The sequence below is a fragment of the Phascolarctos cinereus genome, unplaced genomic scaffold (genome assembly GCF_003287225.1).
Source record: "Phascolarctos cinereus isolate Bilbo 61053 unplaced genomic scaffold, phaCin_HiC Scaffold_5;HRSCAF=322, whole genome shotgun sequence".
In the NCBI taxonomy this organism is placed as follows: domain Eukaryota; kingdom Metazoa; phylum Chordata; class Mammalia; order Diprotodontia; family Phascolarctidae; genus Phascolarctos; species Phascolarctos cinereus.
The window spans coordinates 19,841,391-19,854,802 of record NW_027555958.1 but is presented as its reverse complement, the minus strand read 5'-3'; the positions used below and the strand labels follow the sequence as shown (position 1 = coordinate 19,854,802).

Here is a 13,412-nt window from a genome sequence, read left to right as displayed (position 1 = left end):
TTTAATGACTTTTTATATGGAGTTTATTTATTTATGAACTTTATACTGGATATATTTTCATTTGTACTTGTCTCCTCATTAGAAAGGAAGCTCCTTAGGGTAGGGAACATTTCTTTCTTTGTTATGCCCATCCACAACCCCTGGCACACAGTAGGCACTTAATAAATGCTTGTTAATTGGATAACCACTTGTCGGGGATGCGGTGGAAGAGAGTCTTGTCCACTTATGGGTGGCCTGGCACATCCTATGTTAATTAATGAATATTCTTAATAGTAATAATATTCAACTTTGAGATCCTGGGATTCCGTGGAAGAAAGACCGCCTCTTCACGCCTTCATAAAATCACTGCCCAGCTAGGCCGGCCCTCGAGGCGGCCGCTAGAGGGCGTCAGGCGCAGGTGCAGTTCGTGCAGGGAGGGCGCCGAAGCCCGCCTCAAGGGAGGTGTTCCACAGGCTCCTCTTTATCCTAGGGCGGAAAGCCGGTTCTCAAGCCGACTTCCACCCCCGCGCAGGCGCACCAGCTCCCTCAACATAGCCGCGTCCTTGCAAGCCAAACAACACCAACCTAGCCCTGCGCATGCGCACCAAGCCACTCTGGTTGGGCGAAGGTTCGCAGAAGCAGTTCGTGCGCAAGAGCCCCAGCCTGCCTTGCGCGCGTCGCTTCGGCTCCTAGGGGGCGGGGCTTCAGGGTGACTTCCACACCCTGGTCGCCAGGGCAACGGGCCCGGCTGCCCGGAAGCAGATCAAAGGACTTGGAGCCGAAGACGGAAGTGGTCGCGGCGCGAGCTCGGGGAGAATGGCGGCGGGGGTGGCGGGGGCGGCGGGGGCGGCTGCCGGGGGAGGCCGGTGCCCCGAGGTACCGTCCGCCTCCTTCCTCACGGCGCTACTGTCGCTGCTCGTGTCCGCGCCCCGACTCCTGCTGCCGCCCCCGCCGCCGCCGCCCGGGGAGCCCGAGGTGCCGCTGCCCCCCTCGGGCCTAGCCCTGCGGCCTGCGGCCTTGCGGCGAGACTGGGAAGGTGAGAGAGCTGTCGCCCCTGGCCGGGCGCTGGGCCCTGCCCCGCCCCCGGGGGGGGATCCGTGACCCCCTTCCGCACCCCCATACTCCGCCCTACCTCCAAGCTCCGCCCCTCCCCCTCCCGCCACCGAGCATCCACGCCCCGCCTCCCCGAACCCCACCCCGCCACCGCAATCCATCACCCTCCCCCATCCAGCCACTCGCTTCTCCTCGCCCCTCCCCCATCCTGCCATCGATACCCCCGCCCCTCCCACACCTGTCATCGGCACATCCTCGGCCCCCCCCACCTGCACATCACCGCCCCTTCCCCTGTCATCCCCACATCCCGCCCTCCCTCTACCCAGCCACCACCTCATCCTTGTCCTTCCCCCATTCCCATTAACCCTCTATCCTTGTCCCCCTCTGCTGCCCATTGTCACCCTGTCACTCATTCCCCCTTTCATTCATTCCCTCCTTCCTTCTCACCCTACCGCATCCCTGCTCCATCACCCTATCCTCCAATCCTCCTGTCTGTCACCACTTAACTCCTGCCCTTCATTCCCTGTTATCCCCTTATCCGTGCCCCTCCTTTATCCTTGTCACATCCAGCCCCACTCTTACCCTCTCCATCCATCACTCACATCATCCCTCCATCCTTATAGAAATGAGCTAACCCTCCTCTTCATCCCTCTCCCTCCATCTTACTCCTCCCTCATCCCTCACCCACCATCCTTTCCAGCTAGCCGTGTCACTCCCACCCAGCACACCTGTCTCCCCGTAGGAAGTCCACTTCATTCCCGTCTCTCCCGAAATCATCACTGCCCCTTCCATTCTCTTGCCCATCCTCAGCTCTGGAAGAACTGAATGAGTAGGAGTCCATCTTCATCTTCCCTTCCTGTGCAGGTACCTGTTATCCACTTCATCCTAGAGGTAGGCAGCACCACTTCACCTCCTGGTGCAAAGCACTAGCCTAAGTTCTCCTGCCCTTTCCCTAGTTACTGTTCACACCTTCGATTGATTAGAGGAGAGGAGAGTTTTGGCTTAAAGACAACCCCTGGGCTGTAGGTTGTTGGAGGAGTAAAAATTCATAGGCAATAGGGAATTCTTGGTGGGTTTTAAGCTTCTACTTTGTCTAAGGCTTTTTGAGAAGAGCGTTGTTTGCTGTCCCTTCTCCACACAATCCCTATCCTAGCAAGGCCAGTGGACCAAGTATTCCAGGAAGATGTGTAGTAGCCCCGTCTATATCATTCCTAAGTATTTTTCCAGCCTTGAGAGCTGCCACATTGTCATTTTCATGGTCATTTTTTTTCTTCCTTAAACAGCTGCTATGTGAGGAGAGGTCAGGATAACCTCAGCAGAGGAGAGGGGCACACAAAGGGTTAACTGACTCACCCACTCAGTACACCCTGAAGCAATCATAATTAATTCAACCTCCTGCCCCTGGGAGGTAGGTCAGCATCAAAACTTTAAGAAAAAAATGGAGAGGGTAGAGCCTGTTGCAAATCCAGAGTTCCGTATGCTAAAAATGTGGTCTGCCTCACTGGAGGCAGTTGAGGTGCTTAGAGATGAAAGACGTGCCAAGTCCAGAACAGAGGAGGGTTTAGAACTGTTCTGCCCCTGCCTTCAGTCCTCAGTCACAGTTGGTCCATTTCCTGTATTGTGATTCCTGATCATCCTGATTGCCCCCTGGCCTTCCTGGGAGGGCTATAACCTGGCTCCCCCATTTCCAACTAGCCCCGCTCCTGCCTTCCTAAACCAATCGCCTTCTCAGTTTACAGGCTGGTAACCTACATTTTGGTCTACGAGCATCCCCTGTCCTTGCTCTCTGGCCTCGTCATCATCTGGCGCTTTGCTGGCAGCTTTGAGAAGAGCGTGGGCACTGTGCGCCACAGTTTCTTCACCTTGGTCTTCGCCTTCTTTTCTGCCCTTCTCTTCGTCCTGCTGGAAACCCTCTGGGCTCTGGCTGGCTTTGGAGGAGTAGAAGACCCCAGGGGTTTCACTCCAGTGGCTTTTGCCATGTTGGGTGTCAGCTCCATCCGCACTAGAATGAGAAGAACTTTATTCTTTGGGGTCCCCGTCTCTGCCTCAGTGATACCTTGGCTCCTGTTATTTGCCTCCTGGTTTATTCCCCAAACCTCTTTCCTCAGCAACATCTGTGGACTCTTCATTGGCTTTATTTGTATCCTTACAAAAGGGGGACTTAGTGAAAAGTGGGACACGCCAGCCGTGGTCTAGGAAGGCAGGGCAGTGCAGTAGATAGAGCCTGGACTGTGAGAGAGTGGGCTGGATTCTCTGACTGACCCTTAAGTATGTAGCCAGCCTGGAGTAACTCCCTTAGCCTCTCTAGTGCAGCATTTCCCCACCTGGAAGACAGGCTTTGTAGGGAATTGATGAAGGTGACTGATGTTAGGAGGAAGGATGGAGGCAGATCTGAGGGAGCGCCTGTAGAGTTGCCCTGTCAGTAAGCATTTAGGAATCGCCTCGTAACTACCGGCACTAGGCACTGAATGAAGATGGACAAAAATGAAACTGCCCCAGTTCTCAAGGAGGTTCTGTTCTGCTGGGGGAGACAACGCATACCCAAACACGTGACTACCAGGAGATGGGTGCCAGTGGACAGAGGCATCAGGAAAGACATTGTGGAGAAGGTGCTGCTGGAGATTTTCAGGAAGGGAGCCCAGCGAGGAAGGAGGGCATTCTCGGGATAGGGGATGGCCCATACGAAGGCCTAGAGACAGGAGAGGGAACATGTCTGTGGCACTGCAGGAGCCAAATGGGACTGAACCACAGAGTGTGTTTGCAGGTAATCTAGAAAAAGAGCCTGGAGAGAAGGTGTGAGGGGCCTTGAATGCCAACCAAGAGTTTGCATTTGGTCCTGGAGGTAGTAGAGAGGCACTGGGGCAGGATCCAGTGCTCCAGGCCGATCACTTTGGCACTAAGTGTCAGGTCAGTCAGCTAGCATTTATTAAGTGCCATCTGTGTGCGAAGCACTGTGCTGAGCACCAAGGATAGAACTGGTGTCTGTGTTTGATCCTGAGGGTAACAGGGAACTGCAGGTAACTGGGGCTGGGAGGATGACAGGGGGCAGACTTGCACTTTCCGAAGATGGGTTTGACAGCTGAATAGAGGACGGATTGGAGTGGGAACAGGCCTGAGGCAAGGACTGCTGCAGTATTAGGTGACTGGGTGGGGGCCTCCTCCAAGGAGAGAAGGGGGCATATATGAGAGAAGTACCACAGGCAGAAGTGACAGGATGGGACAGCTGAATGGATATGGGGGCAGTGAGGGAGGGAGGAGCTGCAGCCTACCTCTGACTTCAAGGCTGAATGCCCAGAGGATGTCGGTGCCTTCAGCAATAATCAGGAGAGGGAAGGGTTTGGGGAGAAAGGCATTGAGTTTGGTTTTTGGCTTGTTGAGTTTAATTAAGATGTCTACTGGACATTCAGTCTTGACAATTTGGATAGGAGAGAGGTTCAGAACTGGATCTAGATTAGAGAATTATCAGCAGAGGGGTGATAATTGAATCTATAGGAGATGATGAGATTGCCAAACAAGCTGGTATAGAGGGAGAAGAGAAAAGGGCCTAGGACAAAGCTCTGGCCGACACTCAAGGTTAGTGGGTGTGACTTGGAAAAAGGTCCAGGAAAAGAAACCCAGACAGGTAGGAGGAGAATCAGGAGGGAGTGGTGTCATGGAAACCTAAAGAGAAGAGGGCGTCAAGAAGAATGACGAAAATTGGTCATGTCAGAGCTGTCAAGGCTAAACATTGAAAAAAGGCCGTTGGATTTGCTTAAGAGATCATTGGTAACTTCGGAAAGGATAGTGACAAAGAATAGTAGAAAAGGGAATAATGAGATCAGAAGCCAGAATCCATAGTTATAAAGAGAATGAGAGCGAAGGAAGTGGGGGCACCCATTGTAGATGGCCTTGGCAAGGAGTTGAGCCGTTAAAAAAAGGAGAGATGTGGAGCTGGGTGAATCGCATGTGGGTTTTTCAAGGCTAAGGGAGACTTGAGTGTGTTTATAGGTAGTAGGGAAGCAACTAGCAGAAAAGGAGTGATGGAAGATTAGTGAGAGAATGGGGACAATGGAGGGGGTGATCTGCTGGAGAATGGGATAGAATGGGATCATCACTTGCCTTGGCAAGGAGAAGGTCTACTTGGGGATGATGGCAGAAGACATCTGAGTGATGTGAGGTGGAAGGTTTGAGGAAGGGCAGTGCGAGGGATAGTGAACTGATGAAGGAGGTATAGAAAGATTGCCTGGTTCACATTATGTAACGTCAATTTGTGGTGGACTCAGCACAGTTTTGTCCATTTCTCCAGTTTGGGTCACATGTGGGCACATGAGTAGGAGCAGAAGCCAAGGATAATGGAACTGAGCTCTTCAATAGGATAGAGAGGCTGGGGATGTGGAGGACTTTGTCCAGTGCACTGGTTCACCAAGGGGCTAGGGTGGGGAAGAGAAGAAGGTGAAGCCAGTAGAAGGCTGATGGCCTGAGAAGAACTGAAGGCCAGAGGGTTTCAAGGGCTGTGAGGACCAAGGACAGGGCTTCTAGTTGAGAGGGGAAAGTAGAATAACAGCATTATGATTAGATAAAAGAATTTCAGATCCTATGAACATGGATGTGGAACATTTGTGGGCGATGGCCAGATCAAAGGTATGGAATGCCGTCTCTGCATAGCTGTGGTGGGCTGGAGGAATAGGGCATAGGAAAAGAGTTCCAGCTGAATTGGGAAGTTAGGATATTTGAGGGAGTATGTTGAGGTCACCTAGGATAGGGAGTGTAAATTGCAAAGGGGAGAAACTGGATGTAGGGAGACCGATGAGGAGGCTATTCAGATAGTCCAGGTGAGAGGTGACGAGTAGTCTGAACTGGGGTGGTAGCTGTGTGATTGGAAATAAAAGGACAGATTCGAAAATTGATCAGACTTGGCAAATAGTTGGATGGATGTGGGTGGGAAAGAAAACAGAATTGAAGATCAGGCTGATATTTCAAAGCTGGGAGACTGGAAGGATGGTGGCCTTCAGCAGAAGTTAGGGAAGTTAAAATGAGTTCTGTTGGGACGGGTGGAGTAGGAGATTCCTGGGCAACATGCAGTTTGGAGTGTTCACTAGGAGAGCTGGCTGTTGAGAGTTGAGAGTCTTTTCTAGGGAGATGATAATTGAATCCATGGGAACTGATGAAATAACAAGAGTGTTGAGAGAGAGAGAGAGAAAAATAGGAGGAGGAGGACCCAGAACAAAGCCTTGCTCTACACTTACATTTAGGGGCTGAGGTCCCAATGATGATCTAGCAAAGGAGAAAGAGAAGGAGTGGCCAGACAGGAAGAAGAACCCAGAGAGATCAGTTTCCCAAAAATTCAGGGGAGTGTATCCAAGCGGGAGAGGAGAGTCAGCAGTATCAGGCTGCAGAGAGGTCAACAAAGATGAGGCCTGAGAAAAGCCCCAGCATTGGCAGGGAAGAGATCATTGGTAACCTTGGCTAGAGCAGTTTGAATTGATGAAGGAGGGGGCGGAACAAAATTTCAAAGGGCCTGGGAATGAATGAGAAAAAAGCAAGAAAAGGCAACAAGTATCTAGTGCTTTTTCCAAGAATTTGGCTGTGAACAAAAGGGCAGAGAGAGTGTAATGGCTTGAAAGGGTGGTGGGGTCAAGGGAGGATTTTTGAAGGATAGGGGAGAAGGGTATATTTATAGGCTATAAGGATAGAGGAAGTTATTGGCAGGAGAATGATTGTGAGGGCAGCCTGCCACAGGAGATGGGGTGATGGGATCCTCCTATGGAATTATTTTTTCCAAGGCCTTTCCCTCTTAGAAGTCTTCAAAGCTCATCGTGGACTCAAGGACAGAGCATGCACAGGCCTCTGCTTCTCCCTCCCTCGCCCCCAGGAAGCCTCTTAAAAGCTCAGTTGACCAAATTAGGGTCTGGATGTTCCATTGCTCTCAGGGGAATCTGACTGAAATAACCAAACAATGTCCAGCTTTATTCCTGGTCTCTACTTTTCCTGTGTAAGAGGTCTGCTTAGGAAAAATGTGTGTGTGGAGGCCAGTCATTCTCCAGGTGTGGTGTGGGGACCTCTTGAGCTCCTGAAGTCAACTATTTTCATAATAATACTGAGATGTTTTATTTGCCAGTTTGATAAAGATCAGTAGTATAATTCACATAAACAAAAGCTCTTTGAGGGTCCTCAGTAATTTGTAAGAGCCAAAAGGGGTGCTCAGACCAAAAGGTTTGAGATCTGCTGTTCAGGTTGTGAGTACCAGCTGCCTGAGAGCTTACAGACCTTGAAGGGATTAATGGGGGTGGGGGGGTGCCTTTGCACCATACTTGTGGCCGCACTTCTTGTGCTAGTGTTTGCTCTCATACTGCCTGATGGAGCAGGGGGCCTTTTACTTGTGAGCACCAGACTCTGCTAGCTGTAGACCATCCTACTTCTAGGTCATGTCTCCCCTGTTCCCCGCCCCTTATAGTTGGGGGAGGTCAAAATTAAGCAAATAAACTTGCGATCAAGTTGGGAGGACGTGCCCACAAATCATTTTAATACAAGTTAGAGGGGCAGCTAGGTGGCGCAGTGGTTAGAGCTCTGGCCTTGGAGTTAGGAGGACTTGAGTTCAAATGTGGCCTCGGATACTTGACACTTACTAGCTGTGTGACCCTGGGCAAGTCACTTAACCCTATTGACTCACCGAAAAGAAAAAAAAAATACAAGTTAGAACATAAATGGCACGGCTCAATGGATTGAGAGCCAACCTAGAAGCAGCAGGACTTCGGTTCTAGTCAGATCTCTGATATACTGCCCTTGGGAGACCCTGGGTGTGTTATTCACCAATGCTCAAAGATACTAAGTTGCAGAGAAATTACCAACGTGATTCTTCATCTGGAAGCACTCCATCTCAGTGAAATCACAGGTCTAGCCCCTGTCCAGAGGATGTGAGAGACATAAACGGCATTGAAAGAGATTTGAGAAAGGAGATATCAGAGAACATGTGCATAGGTGAGGGCCCTTGAAGAATGTTTACAGCTAGAAATGGGGAAGAGAGAGCAGGCATGCTCGCCAAGTGTGGGAGATTGAGGAAGTGGGAAGGTCAAGGCAAGTACCAGGGACTGTGAGCACGTGATTTGGCAGGAGGGGGTGAAATCAGGGAAGGGAAGAGAAGAAGAAAAAAGGGACTCTCTCTTAGGTAATTGGAAAGAGCTAATGCATATTGATGAGTAATTAGAGAGAATCATTGGAAAATTTACTCTCCATCAATAAAACATTTTAGAAATACACAGAAGGAAACAGGTACATAAGCAGGGCACTGTTGGAACTGCCATGTTAAATGTAACATACACTTTTTTAACAAAACCTGTATGGAACAGTGATTCACATTTTCACATGCAAGCCTCTTTCTGTGCTTTGCACATGGAAGTATGTTAATGTTTATCAAATTTATAATAAAAGAATTTTTAAAAGACTTTGATAATCGCGGTATGTAGGGAGAAACCAATTAGGTGCCTTGTAATAGACCAGATGAGTGAGGGGATGTTGAGTGGGAATGGAGAAAGGATTTACAAAGCTTGGAATGGGTGTACCTGTGGGGCAGAGGAGGGGGAGGAGTCCAGAGGGAATTAGCACTCCCGAGAGCTCAGAGGGGTGGCGAGGGAAGTTAGGACAGGGGCATTGTGGACATGCAGAGTTGGGTGTTCTGGTGGGATATCCAGGTGGAGAGGTGTCCACCCAGGTGGAGAAGGTTAGGGTGTGGATTGTGTGCTTAGGGAGAGAGATTAGTGCAGGGATGCCAACTTGGGAGCATCTGTGTAGAGGGAATAGTTGAAGCTAGTGGAATGAATGGAGATTATTGAGGGAGAAGCTCGGGGCAACCTTGGGGAACCACCTACATCCTGAGTCAGGAGAATGTCTTCCCTCCCTGCCGTGAAATTTTCCTGTTAGCACCCGTGTCTACGCCCCCACCCAGCTGGGCAGATGCATTCTTCTCCTGTGTTCCAGCCCAGCTAGGTCATAGATGTAGGCTTGGAAGGAACCTCGCAGATGTCCTACTCCAATCTTCTCATTTCTAGATGAGGAAACTGAGGCCCAGAGAAGGGGATGGCCTTCCTAGGGTCACCTGGCTCAGGGCTGCAGCCCAGGCCCTCTGACTGCACGCGTCACACTGCACTTAGCCAGCCAGCAGTTCCTGGTATTTGTTCTGTTGATCTGTGTCCCCCTCCTCTGATTGTTCCCCCAGGCAACGAGCAAGTCCTCAGTCATAACTTTTTAGAGAAGGGCTTTCCTGCTGTTGAGGTGGATGATGCAGCCCCAGGTTGGGTCAGGGATGGGCATCTGAGTTGGAGTGCAGCACCATGGGAGCTGGGCAGCAGCATCAGAGGAGCATCTCCCTGGCCTACACCTAGAGGAGGTGGGTTCTGGTGCGTTCTGCAGTGGTTCAAGTCCATTTAAAGATAGAAGGTTTCAGAGCCCCGGTGCTTCCTGCTCCACTTGCCATTTGTTTCGTCTAATGTTGGCTTCGTTGTATGATGTGGTGAGGGGGTGGTGGAGCCCAGAGAGGTTGGTGGTCCACTGGGGGCCACGCTGAGTAGGAATGTTGGGAAGGGGAAACTTCTATCCTCTCCCTCTGCTCTGCTCCACACCCTAACACGTGATTCCTGTGCCAGCACTTAGCGGAGCCGAGCCGGAGGAGTTTCAGCTAGTTGTTGTTGAGAGAAGCCATCCCTTGTAGACTCAGGAGTCATAGCTCTTTGTAAACCTTGAAGTCAGGGTGTCCGAGGATCTAGAATTTCATCGTGTGCTGTGAAGATGATCATTGGACCACAGCATGGTAAATAAGCTCTCTAAGGAGACCTGCCCAAGGCTGCAGGGGCTGGTGACAGTCAGAGATGGGACTTGGACCCCCAGGTCTTGTTGACTTCAGGCCTAGCCTAGCCCTCTCTCTGCTTTTCTAGTGAACTTGAAAACACTAAATCAGGGTGAGCAGTTGTCCTAGGATGGGGAGCATTTTCGGGCCTCCACTAGATGCTTCCACTATTCTTAACCTGCTGCTTCAGATGGTCTGGGTTACTGTTCGTGCCTGGATCTCTCCGAGTCAGTTGCACTGAAACTAGATCAGAAGTTCCCCTTCAGTCTGTTGAGGCGGGCCACGGTGCTCAACTATGTTTCAGGATCTTCAGTTGAAAGAAGAGCTGTCCAGACCAGGAAGTAAGTACCTGACCTTCCTCTGCTGCTCCTAGAGGGATTCCTGAGGTCACAGCTTCCCAGGGTGTGGTTGGTGTGGCCTCTGGCTAAGGGCAATGGGGACGGATGGGGAATATGGGGATTGGGGACTTTGGAAAGCTGTGCGAGGATGTCTTAGCCTTCGGTGAATGTCGTGAAAGCACTGGGAGAAGAGGGGGGAAATCAGAAATGTGTGAGCACGATCCAAAACAAAGCTAAAGGCGGATGAAGCAGGAGAAGGCCAGGACGAGGCTTGTGCCGTGTCTGCCTTCCTCTGGAGCTGCCTCCAGCCCTTCCAGCTGGGCCAGGCCCTATGTGGCCCTGAGGAGGAGAATGAAAGCCATGGGTTTCAAGGCAGTGTGGACACCAAGAAGTGGGGCCAGAGAAAAGTGCTTTCCCAACAGCTTTCTTCCTCCCCTGTTTTGATGCCGTCTAGGCCAGAATATGTGGGGAGTTCTTTTGTCTCTGCCAAGCAGGTGGTTCCCTTCTCCCTATGAGCCCGTCAGTTTGGGCCGTTGGAGGGGCCTGTGGCCGGCTACTGGAGCCTGGCTGAGCTGGGGACGCCTTGTTCCTCATTGCCCAACAGGCTTTGGCTGCTCCTGGAGCCTTTCCTGGGTGTGGGCCATGAGACCATCTCCCTGTGGGAGCTGGGGAGGGGCATAAGAAAAGCAGAGCAAACTTGTCCATGTTACTTCTGGTTCCTAACTCTAGGAAGGGGCCTGGAGGGAGGAGCCCGTTAAAATGGCCAGCTCCAGTTGGGGTGGTAGCTGAATTTTTGTGCCTGCTCCTCCTTTTTTCACAACCAGAAACTCTAGCAGCACATTCAGAGGTTGAGCTTCCAAATGGTCTCAGATTCCATTCTCCTTAACCCTCCTGAGGTATTGAGGCTCATCAGCTTAGTCACAGACCCTGAATCCAGTGACCTGCCAGTTGCTGCTCCACCGCTGATTCATGGGACCTTGAGGAAGCCACTACCTTCTCTGGGCCTCTCTCCCCTTATAGAGACCACCTGTTCTCTACATTTGGCAATGAGGAGTAGTCAGCAAAACTCTATATTCAGCAAAACATTATATAGATGTAGATATAGCTATGTATATCTATGCCTATATATTTATGTAAAAGCCCTTGAGTACTGGCATATATATATATATATATATATGTGTGTGTGTGTGTGTGTGTGGTGTGTGTGTGTTAAACCTGAGTATATATTCTAGTACCCAAGGGCTTTTTTCCCTTTTCTTTTTGGAGCTGTTTGTACTTATCAATGTCAAATGTAATGACTACTTCTTTCTCTTGGCCCATTTTAGGATTAATCCAGTCCCAGGATCCTACCCTACACAGAGTTATCACTCTTACCCCATGCCGACCCTCCAGGTCATTCAGACGCAGCACCATGACAACACCCAGAGAGTGGGACCCTGGCCAGACCCTGGTCCTAGGAGCCCACCTGCCCCACCTCCCTACCAGCCAGCTTCTGGCCAGTTTTATGTACAGAGCCCCTTCGGCATTGGTCCCGTCTCCTCTAACTTCTACCCCGCTGTCTCCTGCCCTTCCCAGGGGAGCTGCCCGCCACAGCCTCCAGTCTGCCAAGGGCCAGGGCAGCCGACCCTGGGCAACAGCGCAGCCTCAGCGCCCCCGGAGGGGTCAAGGGTCCAGATGCAATGACGGACTCTCAAGGAGGGCAGCCTCGACCCACCACATCTGAGTCCTTGGAGACATCGTGGGTGAAGCCACCACAGCAGCCCGTCCCTTCTGGGCTCCAACTCTTGTGTGGTCCCTGGTTGCTTCTCTTTAGCTTTTCTCTTTGGTGTTTTGCATATTAGCCTTTGTGCGTGTGTACCTTTGCCCTTCGTTTCTCAGACTATCACACCGTGTTCTCCCAACCTTTTCTGGCCTCGAGCTAATGAGCTAGGTCAACATAAATTTTATAGTGAAGCATGATCCCTGGGAGTTTGGACCAATGTACTGTGTTAATTATTTTTTATTAAAAATGTAAAGCTCCAACACAGGTCCTTGACGCTTGTTTTCTTTTTTAGCAGAGAGGAGGGCTGGAACGCTGAGCCCTGGCCAGTGGGCACAGCCTGCTTTGAAGGGGCTTAGGGAATGGACGCTGCCATGGGCTGGACCAACACGCACAGCCCTCTCTTTCTGCTAGGCATCGTTACCAGTACTGCAGCGTGCAAGTAAAGCGTCCAGTCCTAGAAGGGAGTGGTTCTCTTTTTGCTCGAGGCTTTGCCAGCTGCAGTTTTATCTTCAGGGAAAGACTGGGAATAGCAGGGATCCATGTAGGACACTTTCCTTTGGTTCATTTAGACTTGTTTGACATATTAACAAGTGGCTTTCTTCTCAAATCTAGAGAGGAAGTTCTTCCAGTGTTGGGGGAGGGAGGCAGAGAGGGGCAACCACAAGCTTCTAAGAATTGAAATTTGGCAGTGGAGCCCATTTGCTGAGACATCTGCCAGAGGAGAGAGGCGCTTCCATCCCGCCTGGCTACAGGGTGTGTTCTCCTAGGCTTCCAGCACGTGGAACAGAGGTCCTTCTGGGTAGAGCTCTAGGATAAACAGCTTTTGGTTCCCTGGGCTGACTTGCTTCAAGACAGATGAGCTGGGATGGGTTCCTAGTCATTCCCATCTGGATTCCTTATTGGCCTGGTGGCTGTATTGATGGGGACAGGAACACTGGCCATTGTAGGGAGAAACCAGGCTCCTCAAAAAGACCCACCTGAATCTTCCTTGTGCTTCCTTGTGAGGCCACTTCCTCTTAGAGCAGAGATTTAAGGAAAGGCCAGAGGGCCTCTCCAAAAAAGAAATACTAGCAAGGGCTGGGGTGGGGAAGTGGCAATCAGGGCCAGGGTTCCCTAGGGAAATAGATGGATCCCTTCCAGGGGAAAAACACAGCTTACTAAGGAGAGGAGTTGTCTGGCGCTATCGATACCCTTCTCATGCTGGGGTGTTGCCGTCTGGGGGAGCATAAAGACATATGAAGATGCATCTTTGGATGCAGCAGACAAGAAAATGTCGTTTGACTCAGTTGAAAGGAATGAAGCTTTTCCCCTAAAAAGCGTCCTTGTCATGTGCCCATTTCCCCCCAGTAGAACCGTCCTTTATAACATAAATAGAAAGAAGCAAATCTGAACCCTTCAGCCCAGGGGTGGGGACCGTGTGGGCCCTTCAGGTCTTGGAGTGTGGCCCTTTGACTGAATATAT

General features: G+C 50.9%; 1 protein-coding gene across 2 annotated transcripts; it reads left to right on the top strand.

Moving 5' to 3' along the window:
- The first annotated feature begins 676 nt into the window (after nucleotides 1-676).
- RHBDD2 (rhomboid domain containing 2) lies at nucleotides 677-12,210 on the top strand. Of its 2 annotated transcripts, none has more exons than XM_021005647.2 (4): nucleotides 677-1,015; nucleotides 2,765-3,172; nucleotides 10,041-10,191; nucleotides 11,514-12,210. In XM_021005647.2, exons 1-4 carry the CDS (start codon nucleotides 796-798, stop codon nucleotides 11,869-11,871), a joined length of 1,137 nt encoding a protein of 378 aa, XP_020861306.1. In that variant the 5' UTR covers nucleotides 677-795; the 3' UTR covers nucleotides 11,872-12,210. The 2 variants fall into 2 exon arrangements, with proteins under 2 accessions (XP_020861306.1, XP_020861305.1); XM_021005646.1 differs by having other exon boundaries at nucleotides 781-1,015; nucleotides 11,764-12,210.
- Nucleotides 12,211-13,412: the final 1,202 nt, after the last annotated feature.

What these genes read in the sequence shown, in the direction of transcription:
- RHBDD2 (XM_021005647.2), top strand. Translation starts at nt 796, where the DNA reads ATGGCGGCGGGGGTGGCGGGGGCGGCGGGGGCGGCTGCCGGGGGAGGC. An exon ending in CTTGCGGCGAGACTGGGAAG is followed by an intron (nt 1,016 to 2,764) that starts GTGAGAGAGCTG and finishes TCGCCTTCTCAG; the next exon opens with TTTACAGGCTGGTAACCTAC. An exon ending in ACTCTTCATTGGCTTTATTT is followed by an intron (nt 3,173 to 10,040) that starts GTATCCTTACAA and finishes CTGCTGCTTCAG; the next exon opens with ATGGTCTGGGTTACTGTTCG.